The following is a 20434-nucleotide window of genomic DNA, read 5'->3' as shown; positions in this document are numbered from 1 at the left end:
GGAGCGGGTGGTCGCGGATACCCCCACAATGTGGCTCATTTTACTGCAGAGTAAACTGCGGGAAGGCTGGCTGAGATCCCAGCATAATGCATTTCCCTCCCTCCCGGTGTCAGGTTTGGGGTGCACAGCGCTGGGGGAATCCCGCCTCTTCTCCCGCTAGGCGCGCACGCGCCTGGATTATTAGTGGTGCAATCCCAGCAAAGCTCCCCACGACCCAACGCCGGGAGACCCAAGGGGAGAGGGGCTGAGCCAGGCGTCAGGCTAGTCCACGACTTGGCACCGCCGGGCACCTGAGACAGCGCAACCGGAGACTGGAGGTCTCAGGAACAGGTGAGAGTGGGCGGAGGAGCCGTGGAGGACGGGGCTGCGGCCACCCCCTTCCCAATGTGGCCACCTCCGACTCATAGCGAATGCACTCTTTAGAGCGAGGAGGCGGGAGGTGTTGACAGTGGGGATGCATGGCCAAGTTTTGAGCGTTCGAACCTCCAGGCTGTCTGCGCCGAATCCCTGCCAGCCAAGCGGGCGGGGCGCGGGCTTTGCTGATTATGAAAAAGGGTACTTGTATTCAACGGCTGCGGACTCGTCACGCCCGGTCGAGAAACCCACTTCTACTTCTCTCCCCACTCCCAGTCCCCAGGTTACTGCAGACCCCTGTAGACCCCGGGCTGCCCTGGCTCCCGATCCATGAGCCTTCAGCTCTCAGCTCTCGAGGTCCGGGAGCTAGTAGGAGTTGGAGACTTCCCAGGAAGGGCTAGGGTTGGAGGTGGGTCCCTACCCGTGGGATCCAAGCTTTGCCAAACGCGTCTGTGCTACCATTGCCCTGAAGGTCTTAACACCAGCAGTGACCCCTTCGCACGTGGCCTGGGATTCATGGCGGAAGGGATGTCAGCCCAGATGAAGGCAGATCGCGGCCACTGGGCCCCTCAGCCTAACAAAGGTAGTTGAAGCCAGGGAGGGAGGTCGTCAGTGCCCTGGTGGGCCTGGGGGCGTCAGAGAGCTTGGGCTACCGTCTGCTACTGCTGATTATTTTTAATTCAAAAGCCTCGTAGATGTATCTTCTCCTGTTTTTTTTTTTTTCTCTTCCAAGTTTGAAATTCCATGGTGAACGTTTGCTCGGCTGAATCGTATATTTTACAGGTGATAAGGTTACCATTCCTACTCTAAAATGTATTTCCAACAGTGACTTGGCAGATGTTCAGAAATACAAAATAGTTTGTCCCCTAAGTCCCCCTCCCTCTCCAAAAAATTCCCTACTCTCAGGAGAGAAAGTTGCTTGACAACAAAGCTACCTCTGGGGATCTTTTTTACCTTTTGCTAATCACAATTACTTCACCATAAGCAGTTAAAGGGTTAAATTAGGGGTCCAGTGGAGTTTGACTTCCAGAGAGTCTGTCCTGGCTCAGCTTTTCATTGGTGGGGGAGCTTGGGCCGCTTCCAAACCTCTGTACCTCAGGCTCCTCAAGTAAAGTGGGGTTAGTGGGGGCACCCCCATCTTGGGGATGCTGGGAGGATTAGATGAACTGAAACAGTGCCAGGTGCATACTAAGTGCTCAGTAAACATGAGGTCTTATTATAGTTGTTATTATTTTGTACATATGATGATAATCACCTTTACCAGAAGGTGAGGCTATGCCCTGGGCAAAGAACCCTGGAGTGAGAAGCAGATGCTTTGGATTGGGCGTCTCCACGCAGGAACCACGTGGTCTGGGCAAGTCATTTACCTTCTCTGAGGCTGAATTTCCTCCTCTGTGAAACAGTGAAGGCCCATGAGAGTCAGGCCTCTGCAAACTGATGTTCCATGGTCCTGATTTGTGCTCACTTGAGTGTAAAAATGTAACTGGTCTTGTTTTTGTCTTTGAAAATCCTATATTAAACATCACAGAACTAGAGAATTCCCCCCTCCATGCCCCATGGAGATAATATTTTTTAGCACTTTTTTTCGACTTAAGTTCATCTTTAAAATCAGATCATAAATGTTTGAATCTCTTAAAGGGTAAAAACTGACAATACCATCATCTTAAATAATAAGACTAAAATTTCATTGGGCTATATGCTGTACTGTAAAAAGAAAAACTAAGGGATATTAATTCTTTCATTTTAGAGATTTACCATTGAAGTCAATAATTAAAATTTTTTTCTCTCATGCCTTTATCCAACATATAATACCAGGAAATACACATACAGGAGTATATATTATTTAAAAAAAGATATTTATTTAAAACTGATTCAATTATACAGTCAACTACTGCCCTCAATATTCTACACTCAATGATAAATTTATCTTTAAAAGGCAAGTTTAAAAATAAATATTTTTCCAAGCAGTAAAATCCAGTAGTTGTTTTGTCTACATATCTGATAAGATACAGAACTAGAAGTATTATATACACAAACATTTTTGTATGAAGAACTATAGTTTCATCCCATTAGTTGTTAATGTCATTAATCTGGGCCTCCATAACTACTGTAGAGATAACAGTGTTTAATCAGTATCAGAGTCATTTATTTTTAGAATTAGGCTGGGGTAAATGACCAAGTGGTTGATCAGCAGAATTTTTAAGCAAAGAACCCATGCTAAGCATAAAATAAGTAACACACAACAGCGGGGAAAGAAACATTATAGGCTGCTCCGTGGCTATTCTGTAAGCCTTTGGAGTAGATGGAGCTTTGTGAACTACAAAAATAAAGATGCAATCTCTATTTTGCAAATGAAACCAATTGCTGTGTAATGTTGGGGGTAAAAAAAGCCGGAGAGAAATCCTTTTTTTTTTTTTAAAAAAAAGAATTTATTTTTATGAAAGTTAGTTGTACAGCTGTATAGTTTAAAAAGTTAGAACATTACACAAGTCTTATTAGGAACAAGAGCTTCCTGTCTCCTACTCTCCAGTTCTCACTTCCCAGAGGCAACTATTTTCAACTCTTGTAGCTGTTTCTGTATTTGACTTCATACCTCTAAATAAAATGTCACTTTTGATTTTTTTTCAGTTTTAGGTTTTATCCCTTGCCATCCATTTAATTATCTTCTACTACCTGTTAACCACACACTCAAGCCTACCTTCCAGTCATCCTTCCAATATGATTGTGCTAAAATTTTTGGTTAGCTCAGTAGTGTTCAGTGTCTACATTATTATTACCTGCTAAATGCTATTTGTAGCTGAGCCATATAGGCTACTGCAGTGACATTTCCTTTCTTGCCCTACTTGTTTTCCTTGGGGTTTAAAAAAAAAGTCTATTTTTGTTTGTTTACTTAGTTTCCTATGGACATATAACTACCAGTTCTCTATTTTAAGTCTCCTGAGCTGCTCCAGTCTAGGTATTTTCTAAACATGCCCCACCGTTGTCACTCTGGGTTCTTTCAACATCCCCTTCCAACTCCCATCACCTCGCTCTCTGGCTAGGTCCTTGTGTGTTCTTCTTTCTTGGTTTATATTATTGTTTTGGTGGAGCACATTCTCTAGGAGCTTTCTGAGAAAGGATGGATGAGAGGTAAAGTTTGAGACCTTTCATGACTGAAAATTTCTTCATCCTACCATTATATATAATTACAGAATTATAGGTTGGAAATTATTTTCCCTCAAAATTTGAAGGATTGTCTTTTAAATTCCAATGTTGTTATGAGGAAGCTTGAATTGATTCAGCTTCTTTACCTATTGTTTGTTGTAATTTCCCCCCCAAGAAATTAGAGTATTTTTGCTGCTCCCAATGTTTTAACATTTCATTATGATGTACTTTTATGCCAGTATTTTGTCCTGTGCACTTGAAGGTATTGAAGGGTAGGCTTCTTCAATCCAGAAATTCATGTCTCTTACTTCTGGGAAAATTTATAAATTATTTTTTTGATAATTTTATCCTCTTCCTTTTCTCTTTTTAGAATTTGTTTTATTTAGATATTAGATCGCCTGGATTGATACCCTACTTTTCTTTTTCCTCTTCGCCTATTTACCACATGTCTTAAAAAAAATTCCTCTTGCTTTGCTATTTCATTGACTACCCCCAAAGTGACTACTGAGTTTTGGTTTTTCATTTCTGCTATCATATTTTAAATTTGCAGCATACGGCACATCTTGCTTTGCTTCCACGCAGTAGCATCCTTTCCCCCTTCTAAGTTTAGTTAAATGGAAGATGGATGCAGGAGTCAGATGGAAAATATAAAAATATCATTTTTATTATTGACACAACTTTTTGGAGAACATGGATTTAGATCTGCCGCCAGAATGGCTGCTTGTTATTACTTTCCCTCAGAATTAGGCAGGGTCATCCACTAAATCAGATAGCGTTATTCAGGGGCAGAGCCCCTCCAGGACAGGCCCCCTTACCTCTTGACAAAAGTCACCCATAATGTGTGCAAGGAGACACATATCAAAGAGGAAGGAAGAAAGGGCTGAGCCCAGTGTGCCAAAATTTTAATTCCAGGCTCACTGATCTGACAAGTCACTCCTTTTCCTCTGGGAGTTGGGGAAGAGAGGCAAATGAAGGCAGGTTCAGGAGAGATGAGGAGTGTCACCCTATTAAAGGTCACTCTAAACAGAAACCTGAGATTGGGAGAAGGATGCATACCCCACTAATCAGTTATGCTACCTGGAATGTTTTTGGTTCTCTGAATTGACTTCTGTAGCCACCCCTTTGCACTTCTTTCTGCGTTCTTAGAGTGATTGCAAGAGCATGCTGTAGTAGTGAGAAACTTCTTATAGAACATGCTGTAGAAATCAAGTGGTGGAGGATGACATAGAACATTGCAAAGTCTTTGGCAAGCTGGAGGAAATAGAGCAGAATGATGAAAAGTCTATCCAGAAACTTAGAATCACACCATCACTCCCTGCTTTTTAGAATTGTAACAATTTGACCAAAAAATTAGTATTAACATATTTAAGTATACTTAAATACACTTAAGCAGCTTTCAAGATTAGCTGATATTCTCTTTTCCCCTATAAATCTCATTGACTGTTGGTGAGTGCTGGCAGCTAATACACTTCTGAGTATGCCTGCACACTTCTCACACTTGTCCATATACTTTTCAGGAGCTGTCCCCAAATCTGTTTATGCCAGTTATACTTATTATTTTAAATATGTAATTTAAATAGTTATATAAGTGATTAGATGTGAGTAGGAAGAGAAAGCTATTTTAATGAAAATATTTTAATGTTCTGATAGATTGTATAAAGGCAAGTTGCTAAAAATACATGCTGTTGAATTAGGCTTGAATGAAACAACCATAAGAGATTAGTGAAGATCTAACAAATCTAGAAGGATTCTGCCCAATGACTACTTTGCCAGAATCTTCAACTGGATGATAATGTGTATTATAGGTTTGCTTTTTGCAAGAAAAACAATACCCTGCTCATGAAGTTGGAAGTTAGGGGTTCTTTTTGAGTTAAACCATATGGTCAACACACAATGAATGAGATCTAAAATACTCGAAGTTTGCTCAGTTAGACAAAATGCCACTTGTGTCACTCTTGCTCAGTCCAAGTAGGTACTGCCATTTAAAGGAAGAATGTTTCCATCAGAAGGGCTTGGTCTTGATGGTGATGGGGATAGAGAGAAGGAAATGGTCCAGGATTGTAAAAATAGAAAAAGAAGTGATAGAGAGGCCCACTGGGCAGAGCCCAGCCAGGACTTAGGGAAGCGTGTGCTCTGGCCTGAGGACCCGGCCTGTTTGGTCCTAGACCAGGTTAGATGGACACTTAGAGTTATCAAGCCCTGATGCCTTTGGATGCCTGAATCCTCCAACTGACTCCCCTGGTTCTGGTTTCATCCTCACTAACATCATACTGCTTATAATTTTGCTCCCCAGTTAGCATGCCTAGGTATATGTTGACACTGACATGCTCATGACCATGTTGGTCCTCGCTGAAGTTAAGCAATCTGCATTTCAGATTATCTAAAAATATCTGAGTTGGGTGATTGGGACTCTGTCCTCAAGCCATGACTCTATTCTTTATGTGCTGACAGTATCAGATTTTGCATCTTGGGGTTTAGAGGCAGACTCCCGACTATGATTAATTGGTAAAAAATGATCAGGGTTGCCCAGTGGACAGTTTGCCCGAGCCTACTGCACCCTCTTGGAGATGGCCACTGTTGGAATCCACACTCTTTCAACTTGTGCAGCCTCAGCCCCTTATTGGCTGTTTTGTGGAGCACCTTGGCTCTTTTTCTTCATTTCAGGGACTAGAATTGAATCAGACCTAAAACAAGGGTCTAAGTCATAATGAATCATGAGGAGTTTCTTCGAAAGCTCCCTTGCTGAGGCACCTTGGAATTTGACTATGTATCTCAAATATATAACTATATCCAGGCACAAACAACACCGACTCCTACAGTTACCACTCTTTAGGAGTTACAGTATTATTTAAAAAACTCGTTCTCCAGAGTTTTGAGCCTGTACTCCGAGCCTCCTTGCAATAAGAAATGTCAGAGTCATGATCTAGCACTCTGAATGAATGTCGCAGTAAACGAAATATCAACAAGCGCCTAACCTGTGCAGGTTGCCAAGGCAGCTTTGGCACTGCCTGAAGTTTGTTTTACGTCTTTCAGCACCCATGCTTTTACAAAGAACATACACATCTCTGTGTGCTGGCATGCACGGTGATAACGCACCCAGGCTCTCCAGTTCTCTCCTGTCCCCCTGTGTATGAAACACAGTGGTCCCTGTCATGGAACCAAGGGTCAGCAACAGTGACCAAATTAACTGGGCAACGGCCAGATCTGCACTTCACGCTAGCCTGTTGTAGCTCTTATGAGGTAGGCAGCAACACTCTGGAGCAGCTTAAAGCCTCTGAAATCTGACAGTGTGGGTACAAAGTGAGACAATACAGGGAGAGACCTGAAATCTTGTTAACTATTTCCTATATATGACGACACAACCCGAGAAAAATGTTACAAGATTCAGACAGCAGAAAGCCGTGCCACTCACTGCATCCTTTGATTTGCCAAATGAAGGTCCTCCCTGAAACCGTTCCCTTTGTTTTCTCAGGAAAATGTATTTACCATGTTAATAAATATAAAAAGCAGTTGGCATTCCTCACTGTCTTATATTGGGCAAATCTGGTGATTCATTTGAAATATTTTTCAAAGCTTTTTCTGGAAATAATTTTACATTTTTGGAAAAGATGTAAGAAAGTATAAAAAAAACTCTGTTATAGACTTCACCTAGATTTTTACCAATTGTTAATATTTTGCCACATACGCTTTATTTATTTATTTATTTATTTATTTATTTATTTATTTATTTATTCTCCTTCCACTCCCCTTCCCTCCTTTCCACCAATCAAATATGTACACATATACATCATACACAAATATTATTATTTTTTATGAATTACTTGAGAGTAAGTACAGCCATTACGCTCCTTTACCTCTAAATATTTAAGTGAATGTTTCCAAAGAACAAGGACATTCACTTACATATCCACAGTGGAATTATGAAAAGCAAGAACACAAATGCAATACTATTACCTAATTCTCAGACCTTATTCATATTTTTCCAGTTGTCTCAATAATGCCCTTTATAGCAAAACTTTTATTATTAACTGTTTTTTTAAGGTCCAGGATCCAATCCAGGATCACACCTTGCATTTAGTTTTCTGTTCCTCTACATGTCTCAGTCTAGAACATTCTTCAGCCTGTCTTTATTTTTCATGAAACTGGCCATTTTAATGAGCATAGGCCAACTCTTCAATAAAGTGTCCCCCAAGCTGGCCTCGTGGCTGCTTCCTCCCGATTAGAGTCAGGCTGCCCATTTTGACGGTTTTGGTCCTGGGTGTGTTACATCAGAAGGCTTTAGAGTCTGTTCCCATGGTTGGTGACCTTGGCTTCCATCCCTTCCTTGGTTATGGTGGCATCTGCTAGGTTTCTTCACTGTAAAGTTACCATTCTTTCCCTTTGTAATTAATACGCAATTTGTGAGGAGATACTTTCGGACTATATAAGTACCCAGTTCTTTGTGAGATGTCCCCCACTGGACACAGCAAGTGTCCTTGCTGTGCTCTGTGGAGGGGCATTTCACGTGTGCTGTTTGTTCTTCCCTCCGCAGTGGTCATCATGTGTGCGAGCAGCGACACCATCCGGGGCATCATGCTGGCCGCGCACCGGCACGGGATGACCAGCGGGGACTACGCCTTCTTCAACATCGAGCTCTTCAACAGTTCTTCCTACGGTAACGCTGCGTCCAGTCTCCCCACTCGCTACTAGGGGTCAGAAAGGGGTTGTGAGAGAGAGCCGAGGACATGAGTTACGCCGACAGATTTGATTTCCCTAAATAAGATTTTAGAAACTTGTGATTCTGAACACCCCCAGTTCTCAATCTTTTCTTCTCTGAGAACTCAATTAGAACCAAAAGATATCACTGTACCCGTGATGCCAAGGGACTTGTCTCCATATGATCATAAATCCAGGCCCTGAAGACCCCTCTCCAGTGCGTTTCCAACTGCAGGTTGCCACCATGATGGATTGTTGGAATAATTGTAGTGAAATTTGGGCAGGTTTTATTTATTTTATTTATTTATTTATTTATTTATTTTTTTAGCTGAGCCATCCCGCCACCTGTTGGCAGCTCACGGCTGCTCAGCTCGGGCTGACTCGAACCGCTGTTGCTCAGAGCTCAAACTCTTGAGCGAGCTCTTAACCAACTGAGCCACTCAGCCGGCCCGGTTTTATTTATTTATTTTATTTATTTTTTATTTTTTTAAATTCTGAGCTTAGATCAAGTGCAGAAACCTTCATGGTTATAAAGGTCAGTAGTACAACCTTTTCATCATTGCTCAGAACTTATTAGCCTTTCATACACATGTATTTCCCACCCCCAATTCTCATTCATCCATCAGCAAGTCCTCAGTTATCTGCTGCCACCTTTATACACAAACACACACACACCCTTATTGTTTATACTTTTGCTTCTCAGAACTGGAGAGATCATGCATCAGGTAGACCAGAAGAACCTTCTGATGCTCAGATTTGGCTATTTTCATCATTTATCCACTTAAGTAATGGGCAGAACTTTTAATAGAATGGAACAGACTAAACATATTAATAGAATAGAATAGAACCTGTCAAAGTGTGTCACGTGTAGCATATGTATTGTTTCATAAAACTTTTATTTTAGTAATATGATTGTATGTGTGTATATATTTATGCATGTTACACAGCAATAGGCTGCAATGTGAAATAAATAAAATAACCATCACTGTAAACTATGGTAAAATATTTTGAAAGTCACTGCTCCCAGACCCCCTTCCTTTCAGGTTACTGCCCTTTAAGCTTCTCCCATATAGAAGTTCAGAAGTCATCAACGCACGTATATGATTGAAAGCATTTAATTTCTTAAAATGGATTTGGGGAGGTTTCCAGGGTTCCTGTGATGGAGGGTGTCTCAGGAGGTCATCAAGATCAAAGGTACAAAACATTTTTCCCAAATGTGGTTAGGGCTGTCTCTGAAGTAGACACTGTCAGGCTATGTATGGGACATCTTTTTAGATACTACGCATTGGCAGTTTAGGGGGACTCTAAGTGTGCATGTCACAACTGGCAAATTTATGCTGAGCTCCACTTCCCAGTTCTTGTGGTTGAGATACAGTTAGACAGAATCTAAACCTTACAGCATACCCCTCAGTTTCCTGCTCTGATATCCTGGCTTACTTAAACAATAGGTCACTGTGCATAAACAGATGGTAAAACACACTTCTCATGGGGATAAAGAAAAGTTGATGAAACAAAAGTAGCCACCGCTTCCTTGTAGTGGATAAAATTGGAGATTTGAGGCTTGCAGGATCAACACTCAGTGTTTTCCTCCTTGCTGCCATGATCGTCTTTCCCCCTCTCTTTTCACAAGCAGAGTGGCAGTTTCACCACTTGACCAAAGATCAGAATGAAATTACGTTATTGGCTGCAATACGAGCTTGTTGAAATAGTGGTAGAGACTGGTGAAAATGAAAAACATTTATTCTGAATTTTGCAACTTGCAACCATAGAACTTGGAGACAATGCATGTGAATGCACATTATAAATGGGCAAGTGCAATACAAATATTAGGTACTGGAATTCCTTTCATCCACAGATAAAGCTTGTTTTCCTTTTCCCTGGTCATTACAGTACACGAGTATTACAGAAAATTTGAGAAACATAGAAAAGCACAGGGAAGAAAATAGGTTACCATAATTCTGTAACCCAGATAAAGATACACTGATAATATTTAAAAGTACTACATCTTGTCTATTGAAACAGAGAATCCTCTGTTCCAATAGCTTTCCTGGGTAGAGTAATCTTGGTTGTAGTTCCTTGCTTTGCATCACTTGGAATGTTACCTGCCAGTCCCTTCTGGCCTGCAAAGTTTCTGTTGAGAAATCAGCTGACAGTCTTATGTGGGCTCCCTTGTAAGTAACTAACTGCTTTTCTCTTGCTGCTTTTAAGATTCTCTCTTTGTATTTACCTTTGACATTTTAATTATGATGGGTCTTGGTGTTGGCCTCTTTGGGTTCATCTTGTTTGGGACTTTCTGTGCTTCCTGGGCTTGTATATCTATTTCCTTTGCCAGGTTAGGGAAGTTTTCTGTCATTATTTCTTAAAACAGATTTTCAATTCCTTGCTCTCTCCCTTCTCCTTCTGGTATCCCTATAATGCCAATGTTGGCACGCTTGGTGTTGTCCTAGAGGCCCCTTAAACTATCTTCAATTTTTTGGATTCTTTTTTCATTTTGCTGTTCTGGTTGGGTGTTTTCTGCTACTTTATATTCTACATTGCTGGCTTGATCCTCTGCTTCATCTAATCCACTATTGATTCCCTGTAATGTATTCCTCATTTTCGTTATTGTACTCTTCGTTTCTGACAGGTTCCTTTTCATGTTTTCTATCTCTGTTTTTATGTTTCCTATCTCTTTGTTGAAGTTCTCCCTGAGATCATTGACATCCTTATAACCAGTGTTTGGAACTCTGTGTCTGGTAGGTTGCTTGTCTCCATTTTGTTTAGTTCTTTTTCTGGACTTTTGTTCTGTTCTTTGTCTCCCCATTTTGGCTGCCTCTCTGTGTTTGTTTCTATGTATTACAAAATACATAGTAAAGTCTTAGTAAAGAGGACTTACATAGTAGGTGTGCTGTGGAGCTCAGTGGCACAGCCTTCCTGGTCACTTGAGCTGTGCACTCCAGATGTGTCCCTTGTGTGTGCCCCCCTGTTGTAGATAAGCCTTGGTTACTAATTGCATATCAGTGGGAGGGACTGGTCCTCGGGCTCATTGGTGGTGAGGACTGACCATGACTACGGTGGAGGAGTTGTGGCACAGGGGCTGACCCTACAGAGCAGGACCTGCCTCAGCAGGGCTCTGGTGCCTGCCCAATCTGCCCCTTGGGTGTGTTGTTCTTGGAGGCAGCTGGGTGATGGTCCAGCTCTTTTTGAAGCTGGCCACTGGGAGCACGAGCCCCAGGACCACCTTGGAGGGGGTCTGCTGCAGGTCAAGTTCAGCTGCAGTCCATGCTTCACCAGGGGCCACCTGGCAGGAGCCACAAAGAAATCCACAGATGGGTGCTGCCTGTGCTGTGCTTGTTAGTGCCTCAAGAGGCCAAACTGCGAACCAAGGTTGGCTGTCACTAGTACCAGGCTTAGGGCTGCTCAGCTGGAGGTACAGGACACGCTCAAGTCAGATGCTACTTGTCTGGGTTTTGCAAACTTAGGAAAGTTCAGAGACCATAGGAAAGTCTGCAGCATAAGCTAAGGCAGCTGGTTTGTATGAAAAAGCCCCCGGAAGCGGCATGAGTGTGCCCGAAAGTTGGGTGGGGCAGGGTCTCGAATCACCAAGGCGTGGTAAATGAATGGCATTAGCCAGCTTGATGGAGACTCAGATATGGTGGCAGACACTGGGAGGAGGGAGGATTCAACGAGAAACAATGGCCTCCACCAGTTCCTCTGACCAAGAGAAAGCTGCCCCTCCAGCCCCATCCCAAGCCAGACAACTCAGTTCCCCACCATATGTCCCTGCTGCCTTTCCAGCTGCTGCCCCAGCACTGGAGCTCAGAGCAAGTGATTCTGTTGGTGGGTAAGTCTGCACACAGTCCCTTTAAGAGGAGCGCCTGGGACTCCAGTCGCCCTCCATCTCACTCAGTCACAATCTCTGCTGGTTTTCACAGCCAGAAATTATGGGGACTTCTCTCCCTGGCATTGGAACCTTGGTTTGGGGTGGGGCTGGGACCTCTCGGTCCTCTAGGGTGGGGCGGACCTCCACAGCCGAGATGTTCCTCCTAATTTTTAATGGTCACACATAGGTGTGGGACTAACCCATTCTGCATCTCTGCCCCTCCTACTAGTCTGAAGGTGGCTTCTTCTGCATGTCCTTAGTTGTATGGCTTCGGTTCAGCAAGATTTTAGGCGATTTTCAATGATGGTTGTTTTGTAATTTAATTGTAATTTTGATATGGTCATAAGAGAAGATAAGCACAGTGTTTATCCTGACCAGACTTCAAAGTAGATATTAAAGCATCCTTTTATTCCTAGTTTACTGGCATGGTTTTAAAAATCAGAAATTAGTGATGAATGTTGTCAAATACATTTGACCTATAGTTTTAATAAATTTCCTAATATTGAGCCATTATAGTATTCTTGGAACTAAGTATACTTTGTCATGATTTTGTTAAAGATGCATTTCTGATTTTAAGTTTTTAATATATTTTTTTAGGATTTTTGAATCCACATTCATGAGTAAGATTGGACAGTAGTTTTCTTGCTTTTAGGTGGTGTCTCCAGATTTTAACATCAGGTTTATATTAGTTTTATAAAATTAATTGGGATACTTTCCATTTTTTATGCTCTAGACCAGTTTATATACCATAAGAATATTTCTGGAAAGATGGAAACAATTTGACTCTATAAATTCTTTTTAGAGATAATTTTTGGAAAACTTAAAACAATTTTATTTTTGAAATAATTTTAGACTTACAGAAAACTTTCAAAAATAATATAGAGTTCATGTATACCTTTTACCTAGATTCTTCTGTGTTAACAATTTAAATGACCATAGTACAGTAATCAAAATAACAAAATTAAAATTAGTACAATACTACTAACTAAACTATAGACCTTATTTGAAATTTACCACTGTTCCTCCTAATATGAGTTTTTGTTTTTTGCCTTTTTTTGGTTCCAGGATCCAATCCATTCAGCTGCTGTATCTTTTTTTTTTTTTTTTTAAGCTGAGCCACCCTGCTACCTGTTGGCAGCTCAGTGGCAGCTCAGCTCGGGCCAGGACTCGAACTGCTGTTGCTCAGAGCTCGCACTCTTGAGCGAGCTCTTAATCAACTGAGCCATTCGGCCAGCTCTTGCTGTATCTTCTTAATCTCCTTTAATCTGTAATAGTTCTTCAATGTTTCCTTGTCTTTTATGACCTAACACATATGATGACTCTGTTATTTTGTAGAATGTCTCTTAATTTGGATTTACCTGGTGTTTTTATATGATAAGATTGAGTTTATACATTTTTTTTTTGGCAAGAATACTATAAAAGTGATGTGTCTTCATTGCATAATATCAGTGCATAAGAAGTCACACACACACACACACAACTTATTGTTGGTGATTTTGGGACTTTTTAAAACTTATTTTTCTAAGTTCAGTTTTTCTGTTTCTTGAAAATTTAATTACATAGTTATGCAGTGTGCTTTTATACAATCTACAAAGTATCCGTGATGTTTCCGATTAGATCCCCTTTCTTTTCCTTTTTACAGCCTGTGCTCAGGTTTTCAGCTCAGGTGTGTCTGCTTGAGAGGCTGTGCCACGCACTAGCTGTTGGCAAATTGAGCTCATCTTGCCCTCCCTTACGAGCCTTAGTTTCCTCTAATGATAATAATAGCATTTAGCATTTACCTCATGGCATCAGGCCGAGTAATAAATGAGATGATGTATGTGAGATACATAGCAAACTTCTTGAATATATAATACATGTTAGTTATGCTATTATTAGTCTTGGTTTACTTTGACCATTTCACATAGTACTTTAAAAATAAGTTAAATCTGTATGTTTTTCTGTGGTGTAGTTTTTTTTTTTTTTAAACGCTAAGCCATCCTGCCACCTGTTGGCAGCTCAGCGGCTGCTCAGCTTGGGCTGGGAATCGAACCGCAGTTGCTCAGAGCTCAAACTCTTGAGCAAGCTCTTAACCAACTGAGCCACTGGACTGGCCCTGTGGTGTAGTTTTATAGATTGATTTAGGCCCTACATTTTTACCAAATTAACCGTCTTTTATCTAGTACATCCTAAGGACCTGGGTGCAGTGGGAATTACATCCTGCATGCAAATAACCAAGGCTCCCAACAATAGTGATTTAAACAAATGTAGAGGTTTATTCTCTTACCTGTGAGAAGTCTAGATGTGGGCAGTCCTGGGCAGGGACGATGGCTATAAATGTCATCAGGGATCCAAGCCTCTTCCGATTTTCAGCTCCCTCAATCTTAGTGAATGGCGCCCATCCTTAAAATCACAAGATGGCAGCTAGGGCTCCAGGAATTGTGTCATAATTCTAGGAAAGACGAAGGGAGGAAGATGAGAGGCAAAACAAGATCACCTCAGTTGACTCAATTTGGTTTGAAGAGCTCTCTGGAAGCCCCACTTATTAACTTCTGCTTACATGTCAGTGCCTACTCCTAGTTGCAAGGGAAACCAGGAAACGGGTGCTGGAGTTACTGCTACCCCACATCAACTTGGGGATCTGTTACTCGGGAAGAAGCGAGAATGGGTGCCGGGCGTACACTGTCCACGTTTGCCACAGACCCTGGAGCCACCTCTCCTCCTCAGAGTAGGAGTAGTAAACAGAATCCTATGCCAGTCAGCGTGACTTTGAGGATGGTTCTGGTGTCCATCATTAGTGAAGGGCCTTTTCTGAGATTTTGTGCCTGAAGAATCAGATATGTGTTCATTCTTCAACATTCTTGTCGTGCTGTGCTTCCTCACACCAAACTCTATACCCATTCTAGAAAAAGGCTCTATTTTAATTCTTACTTGATATTTGATTAAGAAAGAAAAACCAGTTATTGACAGTGTGTCCATATTAACTGATTGTTTGGTTTTGGTGAGCACTCAAAAATATTCTCAGGTCTGCCCAAATTATATTGTTACAGAAGTTCAGAATATATTATGGCAGAATTCAAGGGATGGGAAATAAAGTTGAAAGGATAGGTTTTAAAAAAATTTAGAGAGAAGATTATATAGAGTGCCATGGAGAGTTTTCAATAGCACCTATTGGCATTCTCATTCACTAGTATGGTCGTCTTTGGGTGTAAGTGAGGTGGAAAGTTATTTGGGCAATCCCATCTGGGACTGTTAAGATTATTGTAGAGCTTTGCTGCCTTCTTGAGAGCTCAGAGGACCCAAATTAAGGTGAGGATGGAAGTGTAGTAGAGCTACGTGATGCACATAAATTATTTGACTTGCTAAAAGTGGAAAAATAGCAGAAAAATTGGGGAGGGATTAGATTTACTATGTTTTGCTATAAAAGTGATACATGCACATTAAAGTCAGTTTGGGAAAATGAGAAAAGGAAAATCAGACACGGCCTTTCAACTGTAACAGTTGTTAAACCACATTTAGACACTTCCTCTTCCAATCTTTTGTCCACTGTTACTTTTGCTTTTAACATTTTTGTCATCCCACTGCAACTGCAGTTTAAAATCTTGCAACACCTCAAATTCTGATGAAATGTGTGTGGAGCAGGCATGGCACCAGTGTTGGGACTCTGGCTTGCATTTGCATCCTACTTCTGTTGTTTATTACCTAAGTGACTTTGGGCACAGTAATCTCTCGAGCCTCAGTTTCCTCATATGTGAGATGGGGAGCATACTTAAATCTACCTCGTAGAATTTTTATGAGGATTAAAGAACGAAATGCTACAGGCAAAGCTGTTCACAATGGCATTACCCAGTAAGTGGTGCTGTTTTTACAGGTGGAGTAACTGCACCAACCTAGATCATGGCATGCATGTAACCCCTAGACATTTGGAGAGGCAAGGAGGCCAGTGTGTTTCTCTCATTTATATGGCCGCCAGAGGTTAAGAGCCATGCATAGTGCTATGCAACCAGCCCAGGTAAACTTCAGGCATCCATTTCTTGGACATATTCTGTGATGTCTCAGCTAGTCATTCATCCCACATTTATTGAAGGCCTACTATGTGCTGGGTCCTTGGTAAGTACTGAGAGCTACAGGATGGCACGGTTGTCCCAATGTGGGTACCAGCCCTTACCAGCGCCAGCTCCCTGGCCACAGGGTTGCTGAGCACGGGGCTTGGTGCTGAGCTGGTTATCTCTTCTTTCACAAATATTCTGTATCCTTCTCACTCTAAATGCAAACTTGGGACTCCATGATGTTTAAAACAACAAAACAGAACAAAGCAAAGCAAATTCGCTTTCCCTTATTACTGAGCAACTGTTCAGAATCATCTCCTCTGCTCTACTTTTCACTAGCAGACTTCTTTCTGCTCTTCTTCATCCCTTTTTCAGGACCACTGTGAGAGTATGACCTTAGTACCCACCACTCCTCTGAAAGTGCTATCTTTAAGGTTACTGGTGACGTCCTCATTACCAGAGCCATTAGCCTTACCTCAGACCAGGCCTCCACACCTCTAAAGCAGAAAGCAGTGCTGTCCAATGGAACTTTCTGCTGTGTTCTATTCTGTGTTGAAATGTGGCAAGTGCAATTGGGAAACTGAATTTTTAGTTTTATTGAATTTTAATTAATTTAAATTTAAATAGTCACACATGTGGCTAATGACTACTATATTAGACAGCATAAGCTCTAGAACATTCAATACTGTTTCCACCCGTTTCTTTCTGGAAATCCTGTTTTTCTTAGCTTTAGTGTCACAGCATTCTTCTGGTTCCCTGTCAGCTCCTCTCTGTCTGCTCCTCTTACTCCTGCTGCCCACTAAAAACACCATCCCCAAATTGTCTGTGCTCAGCCCTTCTCCCTTCCCTGCACTCTCTTATCCAGTGCGGTCAGCCCCTGGGTTCTAACTATAAGCCACATGGAATGTCAATTCAACACGCTCTTGAGCCTTCACTCCCCTTTCTGGCTTTAGACCAGTATTTCCAACCCCAGCCTAATGTTGCCACTTGGGCATTCTGTAGTCAGTCACCTTGGACTGATCATGACCCTAAATGAAATCATAATTTCCATGTTCACCTAACCCCTCCTCCTCCACCTGGCTCTGCCCTTTTCTCTAATGACAACCCGTTGTCCTTTCCTCTTTGCATCATTGGTGACGCGCTGCTCTCTCTGTTGTCCCTCACTCCCTAACTCTTGTGGAGTCTTGAGATTCCTCTTGCACAGTCCTTTGCTTTCATTCTCAAGGGCTCTCCCTCTTTTTATGATTATAAAAGCAACAAATATTTATTATTGAAAATTTCCTAGATTATTCAGAAACACACACACATGCACACACAAACACAGGAAAAAAAAAAAAAAAGAAAGGAAAGAAAAGCAAACTTGCCATGATTCTAACCAGGCAGTGAACCATGTTTAATTTTTTTTTTTGGGGGGATATGACTTCCCGCATTTAACCTCTCGTAACCTCTTGCCTGGATTACTATGGCTGTGAACCCTCAGTGTCTCCCCACTCTAATCCACTGCTATTTCTCAAGTCATGATTCTGATTGTGTCATTCCTCTGTTCCACTCATAAATCTCCAGAGGCACCCAGTTGTCTACTGAATTAAATTTGTCCCTACGGATGGGGCGTCATGCCAAGCCGACCTCTGCTTTCCTAGCACTCAACAGCCCCATACGGGAGACATTACTGACACATTACAATGAGAAACACAAAAGCAGGAAGTCATAGTATCAGTTATGTTTATGAATAGATACCTACTTATTTTGGCTTACATTTATTAAGTGCTATTGATTGCATTCTTTTTTTCTAGAAAACAAAACTCCAAAGTTATTATCTTTTAGATTGGAAGACAAGTTTACTGTACTGGATTTCACTTCTTTCAAAATCCCAGTTTTTCCCATTTTAGTAACAGAGATAGTTGCTGTTTCCAGTTGTGTGTATATTTTCTAATTACACAGCATAGCACCTGATAGGGTTAAGTATTTCCTGTCTTATGCCCCTGGAGAGAAGTCTTTTCCAGAGCTGAGAAACTCTGACCCTCTTTGTCTAAGAAACATCACTCTTGCTGAGTCTTGAGAGCTTAAGTCAATTAAAAATGAATCAATAAGTATTGATTGCATGCCTCCAAGAAATGGGTTCCTCCATGGGAAGATGATGCTCTGGACATTCTTAGACTTTGGGGTCTTCCTGGCAAATGGATTTGACCCCTTAACAAAGGCCATGTTGTCTGTCTTGAGCACCCAGGGGGTTTACCCTGGCTGAGGCAGTGACACGCAGCTCACCAGCTCTCATGCTGTGGCCTCCTCAGTGTTTGGGAGGTTTCATATGGGAGGAGGACTTTGTCAAGTTTTGTTTGGTGGCTTGAAATTTAATCTTGTGCTCACTGAGAACAGACCTAGCCCTTAATGAATTCTGTCCTCAGCTCTGTCTTATTTATCTTTTAACAGCTCCCTGGCACATAGTAAGCAATTAATAAATGGCTGCTATTATTAGGATTATGATCATACAGAGGCCTCCACAAACAGATTCTTTGTCTCTGCCTGTTCTCATGCTGCCTGCTGGATGTTGTGCACGTTTTCACCTTCGCCTGTGCCACGGGCTCTGGCGAGCACACTTTCCATCCTCCTGTCCTCCTAGTCACACATTTAGGACCAGGCTGGTCCTCCTCTTCACATGAAACCTTCCCTCATTGGATCTGGTAGCCTCTTCCTCTATACTCTGCATTGTTTCTTTGTTCCCCCAAATTCCTCCCCCCATAGTAAGCTAACCGTTATCCTGTAATCACCTCAGTTGTTTACATGTCCACCTCTAAGTCCTCTCTTGAAAGTGGTGGAGACTGTTTAAGACACTTATGATATTGACTGTGATGGCCGTCATAGACCTTTGGTTATAGTTCAGTTAATCCATATTTGTCTGACTAAGCTGTAAGAGAAATTCCAAGGCCATCAGCTCTTTACTGAACGTTTTCTGTAAGAGTAGAGCAAAGTGCCATGGAGCCCTGGCCTCACACTCCAGCACCGTCCTCACTGCTCGGCCGCTAGCCTCCTGCCACCTGACGTGGACTGGGGGCTCAGCTTGAACAAATGACTTTGGTGTTGGACTCCAGAGGTTGAATTCCTTGTTGTATTTCGAGAGATCTCTAGGGATCATAATGACAATTCATAGAAATAGCAGCTTATTGTCAGAAGTTAGAGGTCCACATTTCCTTTTGGAGCCCTGCAGGCCATGTGTTTTCTCAGAAATGAAAATAAACAGCAGAGTAATGATATTATCCATGTAATTTGCCTTTGCTTTTGTGAAGGGGAGCAGTGGGACAACAGCTTCTCAATGCCTCTGTTTCCTCATCTGTAAAATAGAGAGGGTAATTGTAGCCCTGTCATGGGGTCTTGTGAGGATTGAGTTTCTACGTATGAAGTGCTCAATAAATATAGCTTTTATTATATATTGGCTCAATAAATGTTAGTCATTTTCATTTTGTTACTATTGATGCACCGATGAACATTGTCCAATAAATCATTTTTATGATGTTGCTGGCACTAGAGAAATACAAACTCTCACACCCACCCAAGCTACTTCTCATGCTGAAGAGATCCCAGAAAGATTTCAAGAAATATCAATAATCTCAAACGTTTTTGTTTTAACAGTGCCAACTTTATCACACTTGTGCATATCCGTTGTCATACACAGCCATTCCTGCCACTCCACACCTACATAACATCAGCAACAACGTGTTTGACCGCCACAGTTGACTGTAGGTATAAAAGACTTAAGTGTGAATGAGAAGGAATAAAGCTTACTTCTTACGCCTGCGGTGCTGCAGTTCTTGGGGGCTGAAAATTACAGTCACATGGTTATTATAAGGCAATTAACTCCACAGTGCTTTTCTTTCTCTCCCACTTTTCAAAGGAACACGTGTCCAAAGGGCCTTCTCCTCCTTTGAGGATGGTGACATTGTCACATTATACCCAAGTGCAAAACTATGACAATACCTCTTGCCCCGGCTGCCAGGAATAACATGTCGAGACACATGGCAGTTGAAAAGAGAGAATGGCCCCTTTATGGTGACTGGCTTGGAATTATAAATATTTTTATTTCTCCCGTAGGAGATGGCTCGTGGAAGAGAGGAGACAAACACGACTTTGAAGCTAAGCAGGCATACTCATCCCTCCAAACAGTCACTCTACTGAGGACAGTGAAACCTGAGTTTGAGAAGTTTTCCATGGAGGTGAAAAGTTCTGTTGAGAAACAAGGACTCAATGAGGAGGATTACGTAAGTGCTTGATTATGAGCCTAGACCTTTAGCATTCTGAAAACATTCTAATTAAATCAGAGGTGACAAAGTGTCCCATTCTTAACCATTCAGAAATT

At 41.8% G+C, this 20434-nt stretch overlaps 1 protein-coding gene across 2 annotated transcripts in view; it reads left to right on the top strand.

Annotated features, from left to right (window-relative positions):
- NPR3 (natriuretic peptide receptor 3) overlaps positions 1-20434 on the top strand; it is a 69062-nt gene that overhangs the window by 2168 nt on the left and 46460 nt on the right. For both annotated transcript variants that reach the window (XM_019647892.1, XM_019647891.1), the window contains exons 2-3: positions 8030-8152; positions 20170-20336. In XM_019647892.1, the coding sequence (XP_019503437.1) occupies positions 8030-8152; positions 20170-20336 (290 nt within the window). The remainder of the gene's footprint in view (positions 1-8029; positions 8153-20169; positions 20337-20434) is intronic.

Source organism: Hipposideros armiger, unplaced genomic scaffold (genome assembly GCF_001890085.2).
Source record: "Hipposideros armiger isolate ML-2016 unplaced genomic scaffold, ASM189008v1 scaffold_117, whole genome shotgun sequence".
Classification (NCBI taxonomy): Eukaryota; Metazoa; Chordata; class Mammalia; order Chiroptera; family Hipposideridae; genus Hipposideros; species Hipposideros armiger.
The sequence above is the reverse complement of the archived record's forward strand: the minus strand, read 5'-3'. Positions and strand labels throughout refer to the sequence as shown.